Source organism: Rhineura floridana, chromosome 6, assembly GCF_030035675.1.
Source record: "Rhineura floridana isolate rRhiFlo1 chromosome 6, rRhiFlo1.hap2, whole genome shotgun sequence".
Taxonomy (NCBI): Eukaryota; Metazoa; Chordata; class Lepidosauria; order Squamata; family Rhineuridae; genus Rhineura; species Rhineura floridana.
This window is the reverse complement of record NC_084485.1, coordinates 2,599,742-2,623,837: the sequence shown is the minus strand read 5'-3', so window position 1 is coordinate 2,623,837 and position 24,096 is coordinate 2,599,742. Positions and strand designations below refer to the sequence as shown.

At 50.0% G+C, this 24,096-nt stretch overlaps 1 protein-coding gene across 1 annotated transcript in view; it reads right to left on the bottom strand.

Moving 5' to 3' along the window:
- Window positions 1-1,788: 1,788 nt before the first annotated feature.
- The window catches only part of CTNNBL1 (catenin beta like 1), a 139,699-nt gene continuing 117,391 nt past the window's right edge, over window positions 1,789-24,096 (bottom strand). The window contains exons 12-16 of the mRNA XM_061630757.1: window positions 17,345-17,442; window positions 15,998-16,114; window positions 9,349-9,486; window positions 8,420-8,492; window positions 1,789-2,028 (exon numbers count right to left, since the gene is read on the bottom strand). Of these exons, the coding sequence (XP_061486741.1) occupies window positions 1,940-2,028; window positions 8,420-8,492; window positions 9,349-9,486; window positions 15,998-16,114; window positions 17,345-17,442 (515 nt within the window). The 3' untranslated portion in view covers window positions 1,789-1,939. The remainder of the gene's footprint in view (window positions 2,029-8,419; window positions 8,493-9,348; window positions 9,487-15,997; window positions 16,115-17,344; window positions 17,443-24,096) is intronic.

Below are 24,096 nucleotides of genomic sequence, written 5' to 3'. Positions count from 1 at the left end.
TGCTTACTGTGGGGTGCCGTGGACAAGATGTAGCCCACGCTGAAAATGGGGCCACTCCTCACCTCTAGGCAGAGTCCCCTTGCCCACAGGTGGCAGTGGATCTGGAAGGGCCGATTTCCAAGCTTTGGCTGCCACGCAGAAGCCACTGCACATAGCTGTGTGGCTGCTGTCACCACTGCATCACACACCATTTGTGTCCATCCATTCCTCCTCAACCCAAGTGGTGAGCTGCCGCATGGGCCTCATTTATGCACCCTTCGAATGGCAGGAGAGCTGCATTTATGACAGCTCAACAGTAACAGAAGGGAAGAAACCAGGCGGATGAGACGACACCAGCACTGCCCCTTCCAGCAACACTGGACTAGTGTGGGAAACAGCCCCATCCCACAGTCTCCTACACTGTTCAGGTAATGAATGAAGCCGGCCTAGGAAGTGACCCACCCTGTGGCCTCATCCAAGGTGGTCCTGAGTATCTGCGGGTCAGCTTGCCGGTATCAGTAAGTTGCACCACATGGGGATGTCACGCAGGACCCCCTCCAGGTCAGGCATGGCTTGACTGTTCCAAGGGAGATTCCTGCCCCCTTCATAAAATGCTTCTGCTGCTTTCTCCAGTCACTGTCTCCGCAGGTCCTGGGTTGATGGTGAAAGTAACAGCATCCAGGCCCTGCTCTGCCAGCAAGGGCCTCTAAGCTTCCCTGACAATGAGTTTTTCGCAGAGATAAGGCATGAATGCTGCCGGCATGCAAATCTCTCTAAATGAGGCCGAGCCCCGTGCATGGAAGCAGCTGCTCTGTTTTGTGTGGCCGTCATTCCCTGGGACAACAGAGCGGAGGGAAGTCAGGAGGCAAGTGCCAACCCCCTACACCCTCAAGTTGCAGACACAGGAGAATCCACCGAGCGAGTGGGGGAACAACCTCCCCCCATGACAATAGCAGCCTCTTTCTCCACCCTGGAGAAAGCACAACCGCAAGAGTCTTGTGCTGGGTAGGAAGGTCAAAATGCTCTTTTTGGGGTGAGCTGACTGGGGTTTTACTCCCTGAACAAGTTTGAAGCTGCTACCAAAGTGGCAGACTTTGAGGCCTCTCTCTCTCTGCCAATGGCCTGTCCGTCTGACCTTAGCAGGGCTCTTGGAGACAACTGTCTCTTGCATTAACTGCTGCTTCACTCATGTTAAGAACTGTTCAAGAACCATTCACGGTCCATCAGGAAAAAGAAAGAGTGGGTGATAACACAAGCCTATACACATCTACTCAGAAGCCAGTCCCACTGAATTCACTGGGGCTTACTCCCAGGTAGCAAGGGAAATGCTAGGTTAAGGACTGCAGAGGTCTTTTCACCTCCGGATAACTGACTCCTTAGATAACGGGCGGGGAACATGTGTAGGCCTCCATGTTGCTAGACTATCACCCCCGTCAGCCTTGACCACTGGCCATGCGGGCGACAGCTGCTGGGAGTTGGAGTCCAACACCATCTAGAGAGTCACAGAGGTTCCTCATCCGTGCCTTAGATGAGAGCACCGTTGGAACCACAGGTGGGGGTGGAGGCTGCTGTGTGCATTGTGGGCATTGGAGTAAAACGCATCCTGGGTCACATATTGGGATAACAGAGATGGAAACGCAGAGCGGCCCCCACAGCATCTAACTGACACTGGCACCACAAACGCCTCCGCTTCAATCCACAGAAAACCTCCTGGGAAGACAGAGCGACAGCCAAAGCGATTCCAGCCACTTCAGTGAGGCAAGTGGCTCGTGTCCTGTGCTCCCAACAGCACAGAATCAGTAGAGAAACTTAAAGGGAAAAAACCGCAACACAAAATATCTTTAATATCTGAAAAAACTCAAGAGGCTCATTTTCTCCAGCCAGTCTCTTTGGTGGCTCCAGGGCGCAGCAGGTCACAGATCCTGAGGAAGGGCTGACTTTGCGGCCACAGGTGGGACCCTCAGAAATTCTCCAGCAACTCCACAATGTGCTTCTGCTCGCTCTCCCGGAACTCAGGGTTCTTCCCATCCCCAATGTTCTCTGCGTACTCTGTGGAAAGACCAGAGGTGGTCCTTAGCAAGAAGCACCAGCGGCTGCAGTCCTGGACTTTTTTCTGCACTAGCCCCACACTAAAAACTCCCCTAAGATGGGGAGAGAAAGGGAGAAGCTTGGCCTTTCGAGGTTGCATTAGGGGAGAAGGAGTGCTGTAAGCACAGCCCAACATCCTCTGCCTAAACCAGCAGACATACTTGGCACCACGTCCGGGGTCTGGTCACTGGGAGGAGACACATTCCAACACCTGGCCCCTGCTCCATCAGCGAAATGTTAATTTTGGAACGGATAGGCTGAGGAAAGACAGAGGGAGGCAGCAGGGACAGGAAGTAGGACACTCTGGTCACTGTGACCAGGACTGGCTCTGCTGTAACATTTCCCAGTGACTCCACAGATGTGTCACTGTGGAAGAGTCTACATGGGCCAGCAAATGAGACTTTCCAGAAGGGTCTAATGTGGAGACTCCTTGACTCCTGATGCAATCTGCTCGTTGCCATTCTCAAAAGCCAACATGGGCCTCTCCTTCCAGTGTAACTTGCCCTTGCGTGTACATTCTTAGGACCCGAATAGGAAAGAATGCAGAGGACCGGCAGTGGCACGTGCCTTTAAGGGCCAAATCTGTGATCAGTAAGACTTGCTCAAGACCACACACAATGTGTCCGCTGCAGGAGGTGTTATAAACCCAAGTGCCTAAACACTGTCCTCATAATCTCTCTATGTGCCCAAGGCACAGAGAAGGGAACACTACGGAGCAAAGAGCTACTGAAGACTCCAGCAAGACAGACTGTATCAGGGAAGACAGTAGCCCTGCAGGACCCCTGACCAAGCTGATGGGGGGTGGGGGTGGAGAAGAGTGGAGTCAGTGTAGGTATGTATGTACATTCCAGACTGGATTACTACAATGTGCTCTACGTGGGGCTGCCCTTGAAGAGACGTCTCGGAAGCTTCAACTGGTCCAAAATGCAGTGGCCAAATTATGGGCTGGGGTTCTGTTTAGATCTCATGCAACCCCTGCATTACTTGCCAGTTCGTTTCCGGGTCCAAGTCAAGGTGCTCATCCTAGTGTTTAAAGCCCTAAATGACTTGGGCCCCAAATATCTGAAAGACCGCCTCCTTCTCTACAGACCCTCTCGGGTGTAGAGATCAGCAGAGGGGGCCCTTTTGGTATTTCTGCCACCCTCAGACGTCTGGGGGATGGTCCAGGAGAGGGCCTTCTCTGTAGCAGCCCCTAAGCTGTGAAATTCTCTTCCCAGAGAACTGTGCCTGGCCCTGGCTTTTGACACTTAAGAGAGACATTTTTTAGGACCCTCTCTAGTTGTGAATGTAATTTGTTTTAAACTGTTTTTAATAATGAAGTTTATATTGTGACCCACCCTGGGCCCTGCTGGTGAAGGGAAGGTAATAAATGTAATAACGTTTCTTTACGCACAGATTTATATTAAATCTGTATGAATCACTTTAAGTAGATAAGTAATATTGTATATTTTAATTTATTAAAAGACCTGCCCATTTCATCCTGGCTGGTGAATGGCCCAGTGCACCCCCCCCCCGGAAGGAAGGGTTTGCCATCAGTGGCTTGTCAATGTAGTCTGGGCTGGGCTATAGTCACAATGGCCTCTGGCTGGTTGTCCCTTTGGCACGTGCGGCCTCCCCCTTCCCTGCCTCGGCATGTACCTGCGGTGAGGGGACAGGTACCCCACAAGGGGGTTTCTGGGGCTGGCAGCTCTTCATATCCTATGCTATTCCTTTATTACTTGCTTATGCCTGGTCATGTCTACTGGCTCTGAGGTGGATCCGTCTCCTTTAGTGCAATGCCTGGAAGTGCTCTGTGTATTGATTGGTTCGTATGGTGTGGATTTTTGGCTAAAATATGGCTTGCATGTATTATCTGCTTGTAATTTATTGATATACTGATGATTATAAATTTGAATTGATACTTTCTTAATTGAAAGTTTATTTATAGGTTTCATGTAGCATTTAATGGGATTGTTGGATAACTCTACATGTGGCTCGTTTCTCGTCTGCTATGACCTGCGTTTGCTTTCGACTGATGTAAGCAACTTTGGCCTTTTGAAGGGCAGAAATAAATGACGACAATCATCTCAAAATCTGGGGATTTGACACAGTCAAAATCTGCTGCTTACAGGATCACTTTGGAAAGGCACTGCCTGAGCCCAAAAGACTACAATGAAAACTAGCTTTTAACCCAGCCGCCTTTTCCCTCCAGCATCGCTTCTGCGATCGCCCGCCCTCCAGTCCACACTGCTTCTGCCTCACAGACATTTGGAAGGCAGGCAGGCTCCAGTTCCCTGGGTCACTTCTGATTGCACCAGAAGCTGCATGTTTTAAAAATGGGTTGCAACTGCAGCTGGAGGGCTGCTATCACTACGTGTGGCATGGGAAACGGGGGTGGGTGGTGCTGCCCAGTCTCCAAGCAATCAGAGCTGCTTGCGCCCAGTGCCCACAGAGCAGGGTGTGGGCAGGGGCTGGCATTAATATTGATGAGGCTGGCCAAGGGGCGCAGCAAGTCTCTTAACAGGCAGGCAACAGGAAGGCAGGTGGAGGGGGGCACTGTTTCCCCCTCACAACAAACACACACAAATAAAGCGGCGAATGAGCTGACTGCTGCTGCCGGGACTCCAGGGAGGAGGCCTTGCATATGCATGAAGCTAAAGCCTGGCAACTGCAGCCACAATGGGGGCTGTGCCCTCCGTGCCGCTGCTTGCTCCAACAGAGAGGGCAGGCTCAGCTCCTCCTGCAGGAGGTCAGGTCCCGAGAAGTCGCAGCAGCAGCAGCAGGGTGGAGATGGCTCCTTTGGGCTTCCCAGAGAGGGAGGAGGCTCCTGCCTGCTCAACAGCCACTGGGACATCTTCACAGAGTGAAGAGTGATGGCCTCAAAGTTGGGCTCAAATCCCTGAACCGTTTGCAAGCCTCTCTCTCTCACACACCCAGAACTGGAGCACCGAATACAGGCCTGAGGGAAGAAGAACGGGAAAGCAGTCTGCATGCTGAGAAGGGGTGTTATCACTTCTGCAAAAGAGAGGAGCTTGTCCATCCTTGCTTCTCCAAAGTGTCTTCTTCTCGCTGGTCAGGTTCTGCCACAGCCTTTCCCAACCTGATACGTTCCTGATGCTTTTGGCAACAACTCCCATTAGTCCCAACCAGCAGGTTTATAGTCCAAAAGGTCAGCAGGGCACCACGAAGGCTGCCCGACCACACTGATTTCAGGCTTCTGGCTCTTATACTAGAGGACTTCAGCCCTAACTCCCTGCCCCCGGCTCCGCTCTCCTCCCCCCTGACAATAAGATGCAAACATGGGTTGTGGGAAACCAGTCAGAATCAAAGGGGCAGAGTTGGGCAGAAGAAACCCAGACTTAAACCTACTTTGCTGTAATGTTTAGCAGGGCTCTCGCTCGCTCGCTCTCAACACCACACCCTACCTCACAAGACTGTTGTGATGATGAATAGGAATTTCAAAGCATTTTGTACACAAAAGAGAAATTATTTTTTCACAAGCTGAGTTCAGCATTTCTGTTATCCTGCTTGCACCTCCAACTGGAGGGTCTAGTGTCACGTTTGATGACTATTATTCGCAACAGCAAACGGCCATACTTGAGAGGAGCTCTCCCTGCGCAGTAGGAGACGTGGCTCTCCACTGACTCCCAGAGAAAGGGGGAGGAGCAGGCAGGCAGCCTTCCCAAGGGCAGTGCTTGCTCTTTCCCTTCCCTTCCACGTATCAGGGCTCCCTGGCTACAAAGAGGGACTTCCCTTGGTGTACGTTTGGCCCAACAGCATAAACCCTGGGAAGGCTCAGGAAATGCTCAGATCTTCCCACACAGCTGGACTCGCACTAGCTTCAAAAGCTAGCGGGTGGCTCTGGAAGCAAAGTGTGTGTGTGTGTTTCCTGAAAAAACTGTGCAATGGCTTACTGAATGCTCACATGGCCCATATTTAACCATGCCACAGCACACCGCCCTCTCCATTGCACAGGACCTTCTCAGGGGACCAAAGTCAAAGCTTTGGAAGCTTTCATAAGAATGCTCACATTGTCCCATCTCTCTTTCGTAACACCACACACTCATTACACACACACACACACACAAATACGACACCCATCATTTTCTAACGTATGAGAATCCTGCACTGAGCAGTGGGTTTGACTCGATGGCCTTATAGGCCCCTTCCAACTCTACTATTCTGTGATTCTATGATTGTATGATCCCTCCTACCCCCACCCCAGGCAGAGAAAAGTCCTGCTCTATGGCAAACCCAAGGACTGGCAACCAGCAGCCCCTCTCTGTTTGCTGGGAAAACATGCCTCAAAAGGACCAGGAGAATTTAGACAGCCCTGTTCCTAGACATCATCGTTCAACTCCAACGTTCTGAGCAAAACAAGCCACTACCCAAGAGCCACATTAGGGAAAGAAATGGCTTCTTTGCCTTGTGGAAGCATTCACGGTCACTGTTCTCGCTTGCATCTTCAGTGATGTGCTGTCGAAATGACATTAACTGCCTAGGAAGCTAAACTGAAACACGCAGATGCGCGGACAAGCTCTTCTCAACCAACCACCAGGAGGCCACCATTTTGGGGTGATGAATTCAGCCGCAGAACATCAAGCAGCCAAGTTGGGAAAACTTTGCTGGCTTCTGCCTCATAGGGAAGTAGGGAAGCAAACGGGAGGGCTACCCAGTGGGACGTGGCCCTTTTGTGGCCTCCGGGGAAGCAAAGGGCTGCACACACTGAGGCACCCAAAAGGGAAATCCGCTCCAAACTAAGGGCAGGATCCACTGCAATCTGTCCCCTCTCCCACCTAACCCAGTGATTAATCTGCACTATTCAAATTAAAATGTGTCACAGGTAAAGTGAACCCACACACACACACACACGGCAAGAAATATCTGCAAGCAAGGAATTATTTAATACAGATGGCTCTGGCAAGTTTACTTGGCTTACAAGAAGAAAAATATATCGCTGGAGTCTCTAGCACACCCTAAGAAAAATGATCCCACATGTGGCAACCGGAGATGGTGAGGATGAGGAAAACTCCCCACCAGCACCCCCTTCAAGCCTCCTCAGACAAACTTTTCTTGGTTCTCTAGCAGCCCACCCAACACCCCATCTCCAGCTGTGGCAACCTCTGGTCTCTCCAGAGGCAGGAGGAAGGAAAAACCCCACAAATGTGGGGACGAAGAAACCATACGTGGCCTCCCTGGGGCCCCCAGCATGATCCAGCTCTCCTGGTCCCTTCCAAGGCAACCCCCCCACTCCAAAAACCCTCCTGAGAGCCCAGCCTGGTCAGCCGGCAGAGCCAAGCTTTAATAAGCCTAGCACTCCTCCCTCCCCACTTAAAATAAACGGAGAGCCCAATTCCCTCCCTTGCATCCAAAGCAATTCTTGGCCCTCCCGAGGGACCCATCAGCTGTCAGGCTGCCAGAGAAACAGGGAAAATATGTAGGCCATAAAAATCAAACTAAAAAACAGGCTTCCAATTAGCATGCAAAAAAGGAGGAGAGTGAAGGGGGGAAGAGCACTGCATGCAAAGCGGGGAAAAGAAGGAAGGACGGAGACCGAGGGAGCGCCAGTGGCTGTGGCTCTGCCGGGGGGATTTGGAGAGGAACTGACTCTGGTGCTTGGGTGCTCCTGGCCCCCCTCCTCTGCTCACCTGGCTCCAGGTCCCAGAGAAACCCCTCTCCCTAAAGAATAACCCTCCTTATCTCCCCGACCCAGCTGCATACTGCTGAAGGCTAGCCAAATCTCACCACGGCGTGCGGGAATACAGCACAGGTGGATGGCGGTGGGAGGAGGACTTTATGCAGCCACACTTACACCGGGCCTTTTGCCTCCCTGTTGTCTTAAGCCCCATGCGCCCATTCAGGCAAGCAGGCGGACGGTTAATTTCCCAAAGGGACTCAGGACCCCAGTCTTGAGAGATCTCAGTTTGGGTGACAAGAGTCGGAAGAGGAGGTGTGCTACAATTCTCTCCCTAGACCGGGTCTAGCAGAGGGACAGTAGAAACAAGCCACTCCTGCAAAACACCATCGAAAGAGCCCATGTCTAAATTCCCAAAGGGATCCCCAAAGAGCCACAACCCCTCTTACGTGGGGATCTTCAAATGAGGAGCCAGAGAAACAAGTCTGGCCCTTGACACTTGGCAAGGTTCTGCACTGACCACCTGCCTTCTACCGTTTCACTGACAGCACAACAGACTTGAACATGATGGCCAACAGGGCTCCAGGCTGCTGAATCAATGGGAGGAGAGCCTGGCCCTCTCCCAGATCCATGCATCCCAGGCCAAAAAGCTGGTTCCCTGCTTTCAGTCAGTGCTGCTGGCCAAACAGGAGCCTCAGTGGAACCTCAAGCCAAGCAGTTTCCCACTCAGGGACCCACCTTTGATGATGTGCCGGACTATTTTGATGGAGCTTCCACGCATGTTCAGGATCTGATGGACTCTCTGACGAATCTGGCCAGGAGAGAGAGAAAACGAGAGCCGTTCTGAAGGAAACGGAGAACAGAAAACCCAAAGTCCATCTCCAACCGCTTGGGATTGTCTGGGGAAGCAGCTTGGCTGAACGGGCTTGCAAAGCCCAAAATGGCCAGGAAGGCGGTTCAAAGGAAGCATGTTCACACACAGTGCTCAGCAAGGAATAATAATGATAATAAAAATTCAATTTATATCCCACCCTTCCTCCTGAAGGAGTCCCAAAGGTGCAGGTATGTCAGAGCACAGACCAAGGGAATTCCATGAAGAACTCAAAAAGTCCTGAATGCCCATCTCTGGTGGGAGCAAGCAAGGAGAAGCCTGGGCTGTGCCTCTGCGGGCTCAAATCTCCTTTGCATCTGCCCCTGTGCCAGACACCAAAGACCCTCTGGTGGTGGAGGCTGGCACTGCAACAAGGAAGAGTGGGATGTACAACATGCATTGCCACAGCTGCCCCTCACAACAGACATCCTGTAGAAGGGCACACACACCTCCAAGGTTCAAACATCGAAGGGTGGGAGGGGAAATGGAGCCACCTTCCTTCCACAATGGTTGCCCACTCCTGCAGCGGCCACCTCCCCTCCCCTCCCGTCACCCTCACTCTCCCCCAGCACTTCCACTCCAGTCCTTGCTAAGACTCCACACTCTGCAAAGTGCAAAGCAACTTCCAATATGCACACCAACCAATTTGATGGAGAAGCGCTGAACTCACACCACTGAATCTGGGATTCTCCTAGCAGACAGGCACAAGCAAGGAAGACCGCTGCAAGGCTGACTCGGGAGCCCTCATGGCATTAATGCCCAGCATGGCTGATGGTGGTGGCAGTGCTGTGCTCACCTGGGGGATGCTGGCATTGCAGATCTCCGCCATGATGTAGCAGTTGAGCTGGAGGACAAAGAGACCAGCATCCAGGCGCCGGAGGTAGAACTCGTCCTCCATGTCATCATCGATGATCTCTCCACGGCGGACCATGTCCTGGAGGGAAGCAGGCGGGAGGCCGGGTCAGAGGGATCAAGCAACCACTTCACACATTCACATACGAGAAATGGGACCCTCAATTAAGCATCTCTTGTGGCTGTCCAGCTCCCTTTAGGATGCACACCTCAACGTGGTGAGGGGGTTTGAGAGTGTTGACGAAGCTGAGAGCCATGCTGTCAGGAGTCTAGACCAAGAGGCTGGACTCCTAGCAGGGGCACCTAAGGCGGAATGGTCAAAGCTGAGACACCAGACTAAGATGCATCCAAACTCAGAGGAAGGCAATAGGAAACCACCTCTGAATACCTCTGACCACGAAAATGAAACTCAGGTTATCATACTTTGGACACATCATGAGAAGACATGATCCACCAGAAAAGAGTGGGGAAAACAGAAGGGAGTAGAAAAAGAGGAAGGCCAAACAAGAGATGGACTGATTCCATCAAGGAAGCCACAGACTTGAACTTAGAAGATCTGAACAGGGTGGTTTATAACAGATGCTATTGGAGGTCGCTGATTCATAGGGTCTCCATAAGTCGAAATCGACTTGAAGGCACTTAACAACAAACAACAGTGGCTGTCCAGAGGTTGCGTATCAAAAGCCAAGTGGTGGTCAGGGAAAGGAGACCTTTACATCCTGCAACCATCCTCAATGCAGCTTCGCAGCAACAGTGCTTAAGCGGTTATTGCTGAGTTTCATTAAAAAATAAGATCTGGACAGAAGAAATGTAAAATGTTATGACACTTTTTATTTGGGGGAGGAGGATTAATTCCATTATTTCATTTCGTATTTTGTGCTTACTTGAATTTCAGACAACTGGTAAATGAGCATGTCACAGCATTCTGAGTAAGAACTGACAAAGCATTTAAGCACTTTAGGGGGATAGCAACAACAGCCAGCACCAGCAGCCTCCCTTAAATTTTGATGGAACTGTCACAGGAGCAGCTTTCCCAAACAAAACGGAGGCCAGTGAGAGGAAGGCTGTCCCTGAAGTCTTTACAGGATAGGAGCCAGGGAAAAGCCCTGGCAGGATTGGCTCTAGGGGCCAGAGCAGAGATCAGGAACGCCAGGTCAGGGAAGCCAGGAAGCAGGAATTTGGAGCTGGTCCAAGGAGTGGCTCACAGAAGAGACCAGGGTGGGACAGGAGTGTAAGACAGCATGCTTAGAAAGAGGCTGCTGAGCACAAGAAAAGCACAAAAGCAGGACTACAGCTGAACATGAAATAGATGAAAGTAATGACAACAGAAGATTTATGTAACGTTAAAGTTGACAACAAGGACATTGAACTTGTCAAATACCTTGGCATAGTCATTAACCAAAATGGAGACTATAGTCAAGAAATCAGAAGGCGGCTAGGACTGGGGAGGGCAGCTATGAGAGAACTAGAAAAGGTCCTCAAATGCAAAGATGTATCACTGAACACTAAACTCAGGATCATTCAGACCAGGGTATTCCCGATCTCAGTGAAAAAGGCAGAGAAGAGAAAAATAAACTCATTTGAAATGTGGTGTTGGAGGAGAGCTTTGCAGATACAGTGGAGTGCAAAAAAGACGATGATTGGGTGTTAGAACAAATTAAACCAGAACTGTCACTAGAAGCTAAAATGATGAAACTGAGATTATCATACTTTGGACACGTCATGAGAAGACGTGATTCATTAGAAAAGACAATAATGCTGGGGAAAACAGAAGGGAGTAGAAAAAGAGGAAGGCCAAACAAGAGATGGATTGACTCCATAAAGGAAGCCACAGACCTGAACCTACAAGATCTGAACAGGGTGGTTCACGACAGATGCTCTTGGAGGTCACTGATTCATCGGGTCGCCATAAGTCAAAATCGACTTGAAGGCACATAACAACAACTAAAGCTCAGAGACCCATTACTAGGCCTGGCTGTGCTTCATTCTGTGGGGGTGGAAAGTCCTGGCAGTGAAGCATCCGGGAGAGCTCTAATTGCAAGCCCGCTAAAATCCCTCCATAGTGAGACCCTGCTGCTCCCTTGCAAAATGTGCCATCCTCCCGTCCAACATTCCGTGTGAGTGTGCTGCTGCTTGGCTGTCCTCCATTTCCTGGTGCCGTGCCAGCTCTAACTCATGCCACATGCGACCTTTCAGTATCCTCACTCTGGAATTTTGTTTTGCCAACCCGCAAGGAGCTCTCTGCTGCTTGTGTGATTTATGACACAGTGGCCCGGCAGCGGGCAAAACTCTGCAGGAGTGATATTTCCTCATTAGAGAGATTGTGTGCTGTACCAGCAACGCTCAGCAAGGAGAGCTTCCTCGTGTGTGCGTGTACGCGCTGAAGACAAAAATATAGAAGCAAGGCTGCACTGCTACAGCTGAGACAGGCTTTTCCTAGCGCCCTCCATCAGCCACCCAACCCAATTAGAGGCAGAACGCTCCAGAGACTACATGAAACCGCAGAGCTCCCTGACCCCTGAAGGTCTGCTTGCAAACTCCTGGGCAGAGCCGCAGCCAATGGGAGGAGCAGGGAGGCTCCCTGGGATGGCTCATTGTATTGATGTTTCAAAGGGCAGTAGAACATTCCTGTTCTGTCGTTCCACCCTGCTTCCCTGTGCCGCTTTTGCCCACCTAACCTAGGCTGGAAGCCAAGCTGCATGGCTGGCAATACACCCAGCCTTTTATTGTGGCCCTGACAACCCCCGCGGCGGCCGGTGGCAAAAAAGGTGGCCTCCCCAGCCACTGAAGCCTGAGCATTTGTTTTCCTTGACTCTGTGAGCAGCTCCATCCCTGCTTTTCCTGCTTCTTCATTCCAGCCTTTGCAGGCTGTTCCAAGGACGTCAGGCCTTGCTTCTTCCTGCCTATGCCCATCTCAGGACCTGCCTTTGCTACCCCAGGGCCAGATATCCCTCCCGTTCTCCCGGCCACAGGTACCAACCTAAAATTTTGATGCTCAGAACCAGAGCCCTTTGGCCAGCCACCGTAACCTTGTCTGGTTTGCCAGTTCTGATCCTCCCTCAGATTCTTCCTTAGACTCGCTGTCCCAAGGCTCCGCATCCTGACACCGGGCACTGGCCTGGCTTGTGATGAGTGCCTCTCAGGAAGCCACTGGGGCCTTAAAGTCCTGCTCAGGGTAGCAGGAATGTCACTGACAAGTCGCAAGTCATGGCGGAAAGCACCCCCCCCCCCCCGGCCAAATGATTTCTGCCCTTTTGCCTTGACAAGTCTTGAATTTTTAAACCCGAATGGCAAGGTTTTTAGAGCCATCAGCCCTGCCAGCCGAAGCTGACATCTGAAGCGCCGCATGCACGACAATCCAGGCTAACGAAGTGATTCGGAGGCAGGACCCGCTGATTGCACAGCCAGCAACCAGGGTAGGTCTTCTCCCATGCAAAGTGGGAGCGTGCCCTGCAGTGCTGACAGCAGGACAAGAGTGGCAGATGCCAGGAAATCGAGCAGAATCTGCTCACCGGTGTGCAGGGCGCTGGGGTGTGCAATGCCACTGTGCCATTTTTTAGTCTTGTTAACAACCGCCGTACCTCTCTCCAAAATGTTAATGTTTCCCGTACAAATACCGAACAGCCACCCTGCCTGCCTGCCTCCCCCTCTCTCTCCAAGCCGTCAAGACGCTAACCTCCAAACGAGTGCTCAGGTGCCATTCCTTATCTGCTGCGAGATGCCCCTTGCTGATGGGAGAAGACAGCAATAAGATGGGCTTCTGTGAAGCTAAAACGAGCTCCTCTCACACTAATGAGGCTGGACTGACAGGCAGGGAATGGCAAATGGCCATTCTCAGAGCCCAGCGAGTGCGGCCTGTTGCTGTCACTGCAAGCAGAGAGGCTTCCTGTAGTTGATCCCGACGGAGATTCCGGTCTCCGTCTCTCCTCCAGAGGCCACCAAGGCTTGCCATGATTCTGAGGAGTCGAGCAGCAAAAACATTTCCCTTAGGAAAGCGGTGGGTAGAGTTTGCACATACACAGAAAGTCTATCCTGGGGCTCAGAAAGGAACTCCCTCATATCCCCCTCCCCTCCCGCCACGGAGACCTCGCTCATCTGTTCCTACTTCCCCATTAGAATGGGCTGTCACAGTGACAGAGAGGCTGGGACAACATGCCAAAGACAAGCCAGGGCATGAGAAGACAGGCCCGTGAAGCTTGGCACCGCTAAACAATCTACCAGGAGGCTCTTCCTACTCCCCCCAGCAGGAGCTGCCGAGAGAGAGGCCTGGGCCAATGCGGCTCGGCCAGTCCAAATCCATTCCAGGCGGGGAGGAATGAGGAGAGATTTCAGACACAGGGCACTGATCCTGGGAGGCCAAGAAACCCCCTCCTCTCCATAAAGGGGAGCGCAAACCAAGGCAGGAGAAACACAGGACTGAATGCCTCCCCCCCCATTCTACACAGCAGCAAGCAGAGTTGGCACTGAAGCAGCATTTATTTAGCAACAGCAGACCCAGCCAGAAAGGATCAAAACTTGCTTTGGAGTCTGAAGTGTGAAGAAGAGCTGCAAATTTGGCATCAGATTTGAGATCTTACAGTTGCACAGAAAATTAGAAGCAACACAAAATGCACACAGACTGTGGGCTGCATCCAACGCTAGTCCTGCGCAGAGGAGGCCCACTGAAGATAATGGCCATGACTAACTTCAGTTCTTTAATTTCAGTGAGTTTAGTTTGAGTAAGACTAGCACTGAATACAACTCTAAATGAATTAGGCAGCGGCGGCTGGCGGCTACAGTGACATTTATACATCTGTACCCCAACAATCTGATCCACAACTGCTGGGGAGATCACACGGCATCTGCAGCAAAGCTTTGCCTGTTTGCTGAGTTTTCACATGTATCTGACAAGCATCTCAAGCGCTTTCAAATCTGTCTGGGACAACAGGCAAGAAGCTTGTAGGCCAGGAGCGGTGCTCTCAGCCAGCCCCAGATGTTACAGGTTCCTGCACAAAAGGTCCGAGTGGCTTAGAAAGTTCAGCCGGCCTGTGAAGTCTCCATGCCCTGAACACAACAAAGGCGCCTTCCTTAAGTCCAGTCATTATCTCCTCTCCTCAGTGCAATTCCACGCAATCCAAACCATTTGCGGCCACGCAAATGCCAGGTTAATTCACATCCCCATTTAGGCTATCAAAACCTACGGACGCCCCTGCCAATTCACTTCCAGGAGCCCCGTTTTCTCCCGTTCAAGGATGGAATGACTTAGTGCCACAATTAGCATCTCATTTGTAAGTCGCTATGGCACAAAGTATCCAGTGAGAACATTTTATTGAATAAGCCTGCTGAGCATAATTTCCTCCCAGAACTAAGAACAAATGCATTAAGCCATCACCTGCCTTTGCCTCCCTTTTGCAGAGATCGCTGCTGAGGCGCTATAATTACACCTCATTTCAGAGGGAGTTAAGAGCTAAGGTGGTTTGCCACCTTTTCCAAAAGAAAAGATGAAAAGAACTGGAAAGGAGAAGGGATGTTTCCCCCACAGCCTGACATGTTGAGATTTCCTGAGCTGCTGAGCATTTCCTTGGATTCCTGCCGCGTCCTGCCCAACGGGGCCCACCCCCTCTTGCTTTGAGGCCTCTCTGTAGCTCTCCGCTGTGTTTGAGGGCTCCAATGAGCAATGACTGCCCCACCTTCCCTGAGCAAGATGCCTCCAGCGGTCCCCTTCTCTGACAGAGATGCCCTCTCCCCTCCTTGGTCCCAGCTGCACACCTGCCCGGAGGGCAAGCGCAAGGCCACTGGAGAAGGAGGAGACGCCACCCTCTCATTCTGCTCTCTGATTGCCCAAGGAGAGTGAGTGAGAGCAGCAGGGGAACAGGCAGCACGGAGGAGCAGCCGGAAGTTCAGCTGCTGGAAGCCACAGGAGGGGAGAATGCTGCTGCACTCAGGTCCTGCTTGTGGGCTCCCCAGAGGCATCTGCTTGGCTGGGCCACTGGCGCGATCAAGCAGGGGCGCCTGATGTTCTCAAGGCCCCAGCAGATGCCTCCTCCTTCAGCAAGCCTCGTAAGCAGAGACCTTGTCCCAGTCTGTCTGTCTGCTGGAACTGCTTTTCAAGATGCTTTAAACGCTTTTCTAAAAATACGTTCGTAAAGATGTTTTAATATGTTTTCAAAGATGTTTTGCTTTAATATATTTTAAAGTCTGTTTTTAACATGTTTTAGTGTTTTTGTTTGCTGCCCTTTGCTCCTACTGGAAGGGCAGGATAACGATAATGATAATAATATCCCAACTCCTGATGCTGGCTCTACCAGAGTGCACTGGGCTCCCCATTCATTTCAATCCTATGGCAAGTTTCTCAGTGTAGCTGCCACCACTTAGGTTAATGGAGAACAAGACTACCCACTGCCCTAAACTGGGCATCAGACCTTCCTGTGAGGACGATGCTTCCAAAGAGCTGGGCACTGCACTGCTTACAAATACTCAGGCAGGAGGCAAACCATCCCTCCAACAAGCCTCAGCTGCCTCTTTAAGAAGAAAAATAGTTCCAGGTAACTTGCAGGCACCCTATCGATGAGACAGGAGGGGTGTGTGTGTGTGTGGGAAGGGATGACACCTACATGTTTTTCACCTTCTATCTTCTTATCGGCTGCCTGCATTGCATCCAGGTACTTGAAATATAACTCCATCAGTCTATCAACCTGGCAGGGGAAAAAAAGAGAAGAGAGAGAGGCCTCCTGGGGGAGGGGAAAGGAGGTTTGCACTTGCCATGCAACGCAGCAAGCTGCCTCGTACCGAATCGGGCCACTGGCCCAGCTAGCTGAGGGGCTGCCTCTCTGCTGACGCCAGGATGTCAGACAGGAGATGCTGAGGGCTGGATCTGGGACCTTCCCTTCTCCAAATGAGCCCAACCCACCAAGATGAAGGACCGACAGAACATGAGGCCGCTCTGCATTCAACGAGCTGGGCTTTCAGGTCGTGAGGTCCCATGTGAGCCGGACAGGACACTTTGCCTTGTGCCTGACAGGCCCTGGGCATTCAGGAAGCAAAGGGCTTTGGAGCCAAGGGCCTGCTGATTCTCCATCTGCAGGATTTACAGCATACAGCCCTGGTGGCCAAACAGCCCCAGCAACTTCCAAACCAATCCCGCTTACCTTCCCTCAGCATGCAATGCCCTTCTTATGGGATCTTGGATAATGGCTCCTCTAGGCTGGCCTGCCTCACTGCTCCCCTTACTCGACCCTCCATCTTGCCAAAATAGCTGGACTCCCTCCGCACGTGATGCAAGGTCTCCAGGCCAAAATGGGAGAAGCTGGCACAAGGCTCTCAGCCAGATCCTTCCAGGAAGCGCTCAAGGCAGCCTCCCTCCTCCCCTGTTCCTTGTCCCCACACTATGCAGGCCACTGAGAGGCCTCTCTCTCCTCCTCTCTGACTTTCAGGGGGGGAACAAGTTTTTAATTCAGCCGTTTGCTAAAGCAGGCACAGGAGCCTCAGTATAGAATCATAGAACCATAGAATAGTAGAGCTGGAAGGGGCCTATAAGGCCATCCAGTCCAACCCCCTGCTCAATGCAGGAATCCAAATCAAAGCAGTAGTCACCTTCCTGTGCGATTCGGCACACAACTGCCTCAGCACACTCCTAGGTTTGAGGCGATACCAGCAGTAGCTCTGCCACAAACCAGGGTGAGGTGGTGGCGGTGGAGTTTGGGACAGAAGCAGGCAGATCTGCACCACGGGGCAACCCCCCCCCCGAAGTAGGAGATGTAAAAGAGCATGGTGTGCAAGAGAACTCCCTTGGTGGGTTGTGCCAAATGGTGACTGGCTGTAATTGGAGGCGGGCGGAGGAGAGAAGGGGTGCCTCTTGAATTTTCCCACGGAGGCAATACTCCCCTTCAAATCCACATAGCCCCATTTCCCAACCCCCACCAAACCCTGACCCAGACACCCAGACACCCTGGCCCTCTCACCTTCTCACTGTCGTTCTCGGTGAATTTGTTGAGCAATCGGGTTCTCTGCTGCCCCCTTAGATTCCTCAGGAGGGAGGCCAAGATGGAGCAGACGTGTTCTGGAGAGAGAGGGAGAGAGAGAGAGACTCGGATCAGGGCACTAAAGCTGGCCGTGCCCTGCCAAGGCACACAGCACCATTCTGCTTCCTGCCCACTTAAACAGCAAGAGAAGTAGTCAGAGGGGCTGCCCTGAAGTTTCTGAGCAAGGGATGGCTACAGGGAGACAACAGGAGTACACTGTGCCTGAAAGAGCGGCTCCTGACTGTGGAGCCTTATTTAGCTGTAACAGGGGAGGATCCTGCAGCCAGCCTCGGCAGCCTCTATTCACAGAGTCAGGCACAAAAGGTGCACAAAACACTGAGCAATTTTTTGCCTGCTCTGCAGCCTCTCAGGTTGTGCTGACTGGTTGGGTTCAGGGCAGTAGAAGCCTTGGAAGAGAAGGGAGAGCAGACTAGGCCGGACCCCGAGAAGGAGGTTCTTCTTTTCTGGCTGCCTCCAGGCTCTTGCCGGCGACAAGACCAACAACTCCATTCGAAATCAATTCTCCACAAAGGCGCACCTTCCAGGGCCTTATCCTCAAGGTACCAAAGTCAAGAGATCCTCAGACAACCTGTTGCCTTGGACTGGGGTGCGGGGCTAGGAACCGCCACACGTTGGTCACTTATATAGCAGCAGTGGCAGCCATTGCCAACCCGGTGCCCAACAGCTGTTTTGGAGCACAACTCCCATCAGCCACAGCCAGCATTGCTGATGGTGACGCCAGGAGTCATAGCCCCACACGGCTGACGGACACAGGGTGAGGAAGGCTGGGCCAACTGCTTGACACAAACAGCCCACGAGGGATCATCCACTGGAGCTTGCTCCACGATGTGATCGGGATCCCGACCAGCCTTGGCTCTTGAGCACTTTGTGTAATCAGAGCCAAAGCACAAATAATCGATCCACTCCCTTCTGGCCAAGGCATGCGCAGCTGCTCCTTCCTGCACTTAGAACAGGCCTCGCGACGTGGACATTTTCAGTGCAAATGCAGTTCCAACTTCTCCACTCTGTCTTTGCTTTAATCTTGCTGATTAAGATTGATGAGGCAAAGGGGGCCATAAAATCTGCCTCTATTGCCTTGCCAGAGGAGAGGGGTGTCAGAATTTGTTATTTTTCAGAGAGGAAAATGCAATATACAGCGGAGAGGGATCATCTCCTCATTGCTGTCAAGACAGATTAACATGAGTTTCCACAGCTCTGCCTTAGCCTGGGGGCCAGGAGAAGCTGCGATCAATTGCTCACAGAACAAGCGACATGTACCTCTTTGCAAGGGGCTTTCAATAAACTGATGCCTCAGCCACTGGTTAGGAGCCTGAATGGACTCGGCAACAGGCGCATGGCATCCCCAGTGATGGAGAAGCCCCACTCTCATCGCAGGGGACTCTGCCCTCCGCATCTGGACAGTGCAGAACAATGGCAAAAGGAGAGCCTGTTGTTCACACAGATTTCATTAGTTGCTAATAAATGTTTCTCCTTTAGCAACAGATTTCAGCCTGTGGTGGTGTCAATTTTTCATGCAGCAAGATGAGGGGAGAGAAGCTGCCACCAGAAAGAGGGGGGCGATAAACCTGTTATCTAGTGTCCGACCCTGCTCAATGGCTCTATCATCCTGACGGAGCAAGATGGAGTGAAGGAGGGCTGGGAGGCAACACACAGCCTGTTTTAACACAGCATTCAGTGGCAGGCAACCGCACACCCGCAACCGCACACCCTCTATCTATCAAATCAAATCTCCCTCCTTCTGTTCTGAAGGTGGGGAGAAATACTAGATCTCCAGGAAGGCTTATTTTCAAACAGACAACAGTAATGATAACAGAAGATTTATGTAACTTGACAATGAAGACATTGAGCTTGTCAAGGATTATCAATACCTCGGCACAGTCATTAACCAAAATGGAGACAACAGTCAAGAAATCAGAAGAAGGCTAGGACTGGGGAGGGCAGCTGTGAGAGAACTAGAAAAGGTCCTCAGATGCAAAGATATATCACTGAACGCTAAAGTCAGGATCATTCAGACCATGGTATTTCCGATCTCTATGTATGGATGTGAAAGTTGGACAGTGAAAAAAAGCTGATAAGAGAAAAATCAACTCATTTGAAATGTGGTGCTGGAGCTTTGCGGATACCATGGACTGCGAAAAAGACAAATACTTGGGTGTCAGAACAAATTAAACCAGAACTGTCACTAGAGAAACTGAGGTTATCCTACTTTGGACACATCATGAGAAGACATGATTCACTAGAAAAGACAATAATGCTGGGAAAAACAGAAGGGAGTAGAAAAAGAGGAAAGCCAAACAAGAGATGGATTGATTCCATCAAGGCAGCCACAGAGCTGAACTTACAAGATCTGAACAGGGTGGCTCATGAGATGCTCTTGGAGGTCGCTGATTCATAGGGTCACCAGAAGTCATAGTCGAGTTGGAGGCACATAACAGCAACAAGAGCCCCAGGAGTTCCTTCTTTACACGGAGAGACAAGACTGCATTACCAGCCTGTCTTTGACTCATGTCTGAATGTTTTGTTCTTTTAAAATGAAAACAGGCCCGTGGGCTCAGGATTTGGCCCTCCTGCCCTGTGTGAGACTCCTTGCTAACCAAATGTGAGCTCACACTCCCTACGCAGCACAGGCAGGAAAAGGGAGCTGCAGGTTTCTGCCGCACTCCACCCCTGGCCAATCTGTCGCACACTGGCTTGCTTCCTATTTCAAGAGCCAGTCACATGTAAAAGGAGCACAGACAGAGGAATGCTCCCACTGTTTGGGCACCCAGAGACCAGAGGATGCCACCATCAAACTAACCACACTCAAAATAAATGCACCAAACACAAGGCCCAGTGCTGGCTGGACCAGGGAAGTGCTGAAGACTCCAGCCAGCGCTTTGAGCACAACGAGAGACAGATCTCCCCCTCAGCCGCCTAGTCACTTTTTTTTAGCATTCTGCAGACTGCTGGCTGGCCAGCCTGGGACTACACTTCAGGCATCACAATGGAGCACCGGCAGTTTTGCAAAGGAAGCTCTCAAAGGGCGGCATCAACACACAGGCAAAAAGTTAACTGCCTGCCAGAAAAGTTCCGGCATAGGAGAGAGCAGACAGTTCTGGCTGCTGCTGTTGTTATGTGCCTTCAAGTCAATTTTGCCTTATGGCGACCCTATGAATCAGTGACCTCCAACAGCATCTGTTCTGAACCGCCCTGTTCAGATCTTGTAAGTTCAGGTCTGTGGCTTCCTTTATGGAATCAATCCATCTCTTGTTTGGCCTTCCTCTTTTTCCATTCCCTTCTGTCTTCTCATTATGTGTCCAAAGTATTAGAGGAGGGTACAGATTTGTTCTCTGCTGCCCCAGAGGGTAGGACTAGGTCTAATGGTTTTAAGTTGCAGGAGCGTAGATTCAGATTCGACATCAGAAGGAACTTCTTGACAGTAAGGGCAGTTCGGCAATGGAACCGACTGCCTAGGGAGGTGGTGGGATCCCCTTCGCTGGATGTCTTCAAGCAGAGGCTGGACAGCTATCTGCGGGAGATGCTCTAGCTGTGGATTTCCTGCTGTGAGCAGGGGGTTGGACTCGATGCCCTACAAGGCCCTTTCCAACTCTATGATTCTATGATAACCTCAGTCGCATCATTTTAGATTCTAGCGATAGTTATGGTTTAATTTGTTCATATACCCAATTATTTGTTTTTTTCGTAGTCCACGGTATATGCGCAAAGCTCTCCTCCAACACCACATTTCAAATGAGTTGATTTTTCTCTTATCTGCCTTTTTCATTGTCCAACTTTCACATCCATACATAGAGATCAGGAATACCACAGTCTGAATGATCCTGACTTTAGTGTTCAGTGATACATCCTTGCATTTGAGGACCTTTTCTAGTTCTCTCATAGCTGCCCTCCCCAGTCCTAGCCTTCTTCTGATTTCTTAACTGTTCTCTCCATTTTGGTTAATGACTGTGCTGAGATATTGATAATCCTTGACAAGTTCAATGTCCTCATTGTCAACTTTAAAGTTACATAAATCTTCTGTTGTCATTACTTTAGTCTTTTTGATGTTCAGCTGTAGTCCTGCTTTTGTGCTTTCCTCTTTAACTTTTATCAGCATTCGTTTCAAATCATTACTGGTTTCTGCTAAGAGTATGGTATCGTCTGCCTATCTCAAATTATTTATATTTCTCCCTCCAATTTTCACACCTTCTTTATCTTGGTCCAATCCTGCTCTCCCTATGATATGTTCTGTATACAGGTTAAACAAATAGGATGATAAAATACACCCGTCTCCCACACTTTCCGATGGGGAACCAATCGGTTTCTCCATATTCTGTCCTTACAGTAGCCTCTTGTGCAGAGTATAGGTTGTGCATCAGGAAAATCAGATGCTGTGGCACCCCCATTTCTTTGAAAGCATTCCATAGTTTTTCCTGATGTACACGATCAAAGCCTTTGCTGTAATCTGTAAAAAACAGGGTGATTTCCCTCTGAAATTCCTGAAATGTTTGCGACATGATCTCTGGTACCTCTTCCCTTTCTAAATCCAGCTTGGGCATCTGGCATTTCTCACTCCATATATGGTAAGAGCCTTTGTTGTAGAATCTTGAGCATTACTTTTCTTGCATGGGATATTAAGGCAATAGTTTGATAATTACTGTATTCCCTGGGATCCCCTTTCTTTGGAATTGGGATGTATATTGAACGCTTCCAGTCTGTGGGTCGTTGTTTAGTTTTCCATATTTGTTGACAAATGTATGTCAAAATTTGGACAGATTCAGTCTCAGTAGCTTGTAGCAACTCTGTTGGTATGCCATCTGTTCCTGGTGATTTGTTTGTTCCAAGTATTTTAAGAGCAGCTTTCACTTCACAGTCTCAAATTTCTGGTTCTTCATCATACCGTTCTTCCGTGAATGAATCTGTCATCCTGGCATCTCTTTTATAGAGTTCTTCAGTGTATTGCTTCCATCTTCCTTTTACTTCATGTTGGTCAGTCAGTGTGTTCCCTTATTGATCATTCAACATCCCTACTCGTGGTTTAAATTTCCCTTTCATTTCTCTAATCTTTTCGAACAGGGCTCTTGTTCTACCCTTTTTGTTGTCCTCTTCTATTTCTATACAGTAACTATTGTTATAGTTCTCTCTGTCCCTACGTATTAGTCATTGTATTGTTGCATTTAGGGTTCTGACCGTGTTTCTATCTCCTTTTGCTTTTGCTTCCCTTCTCTCTTTAACCATTTGAAGAGTTTCTTCAGTCATCCATTGAGGTCTTTCTCTCTTTTTAACTAGAGGTATTGTCTTTTTGCATTCTTCTCTGATAACGTCTCTGACTTCATTCCATAGTTCTTCTGGTTCTCTGTCAACTAAGTTTAAAGTCTCAAATCTGTTTCTTATTTGATCTTTATATTCTTCTGGGATGTTATTTAAATTGTATTTTGGCATTTTGATTGCTTTGTTTTTCTTCTTTAGCTTTATTCTGATTTTTGATATGACCAGTTCATGATCTGTACCACAGTCTGCTCCCGGTCTTGTTTTTGCAGAAAGTATGGAAGTTCTTCATGTTGTGCTACCCATTATATAATCAAGGCAATGGTAAACCCCCTCTGAATACCACTTACCATGAAAACCCTATCCATAGGGTCGCCGTAAGTCAGAATCGACTTGAAGGCAGTCCATTTCATTTTTTTCATTGGCCATTTGGCGATGTCCACATGTACAGTCGTCTTTTTGGTAGCTCAAAAAATGTGTTTGTGAGAAACAAATTATTGGCTTCACAGAATTTGATGTCTTTCTCCTGCTTCATTTCTGTCTCCTAAGCCCCATTTTCCCACAATTCCTAGTTCTTCTCTGTTCTCTACTTTTGCATTCAAATCCCCCATGATTATCATCATATCTTGTTTTGGTGTGTTATCAATTTCTTCCTGTACTTCTGTGTAAAATCTCTCCAATTCCTCTTCTGCATTTGCCGTCCGAGCGTAGACGTGGATGATGGTTATGTTAATAGGTTTCCCGTTTAATCTCAGTGATATCACTCGCTCAGACCTTGCGTTGTAGCTCCTAATTGCTTTGGCTACATCACTTCTCACTATTAAAGCAACCCCATTTCTTCTTAATTTCTCATTTCCTGCATAAAATATTTTGTAGTTGCCTGATTGGAAATGTCCCATTCCTGTCCATTTTAGTTCGCTCACACCAAGTATTGTAATGTTGATATGTTCCATTTCTAGCTTGACAATTTCCAACTTTCCCTGGTACATACTTCTCACATTCCATGTTCCTATAGTGTGCGTCGTACGACTCCGGACTCTCCTTTCGCATCTGTGTGCATCAGCCTCTGGGCTTCCTTTCGGCTTTGACCCAGCTGTGTCATTAGTCACAGCGCTATTCGTACTTGTCCTTTGTTCTTCCCCAGTAGCTTGGTGAGTGCCTTCTGACCTGGGGGTCTCATCTTCCAGCACTATCTCATGTTGCATTTTGGACACTCTGTTCATAGGGTTTTCGTGGTCAGAGATATTCAGAGGTGGTTTACCATTGCCTTCCTCTGAGTCTGGATGCATCTTAGTCTGGTGTTTCAGCTTTGACCATTCCGCCATGGGTGCCCCTGCTAGGAGTCTAGCCTCTTGCTCTAGACTCCTGATGGCATTGCTCTCAGCTTCTTCGACACTCTCAACCCCCCTCACCACGTTAAGGCTTGC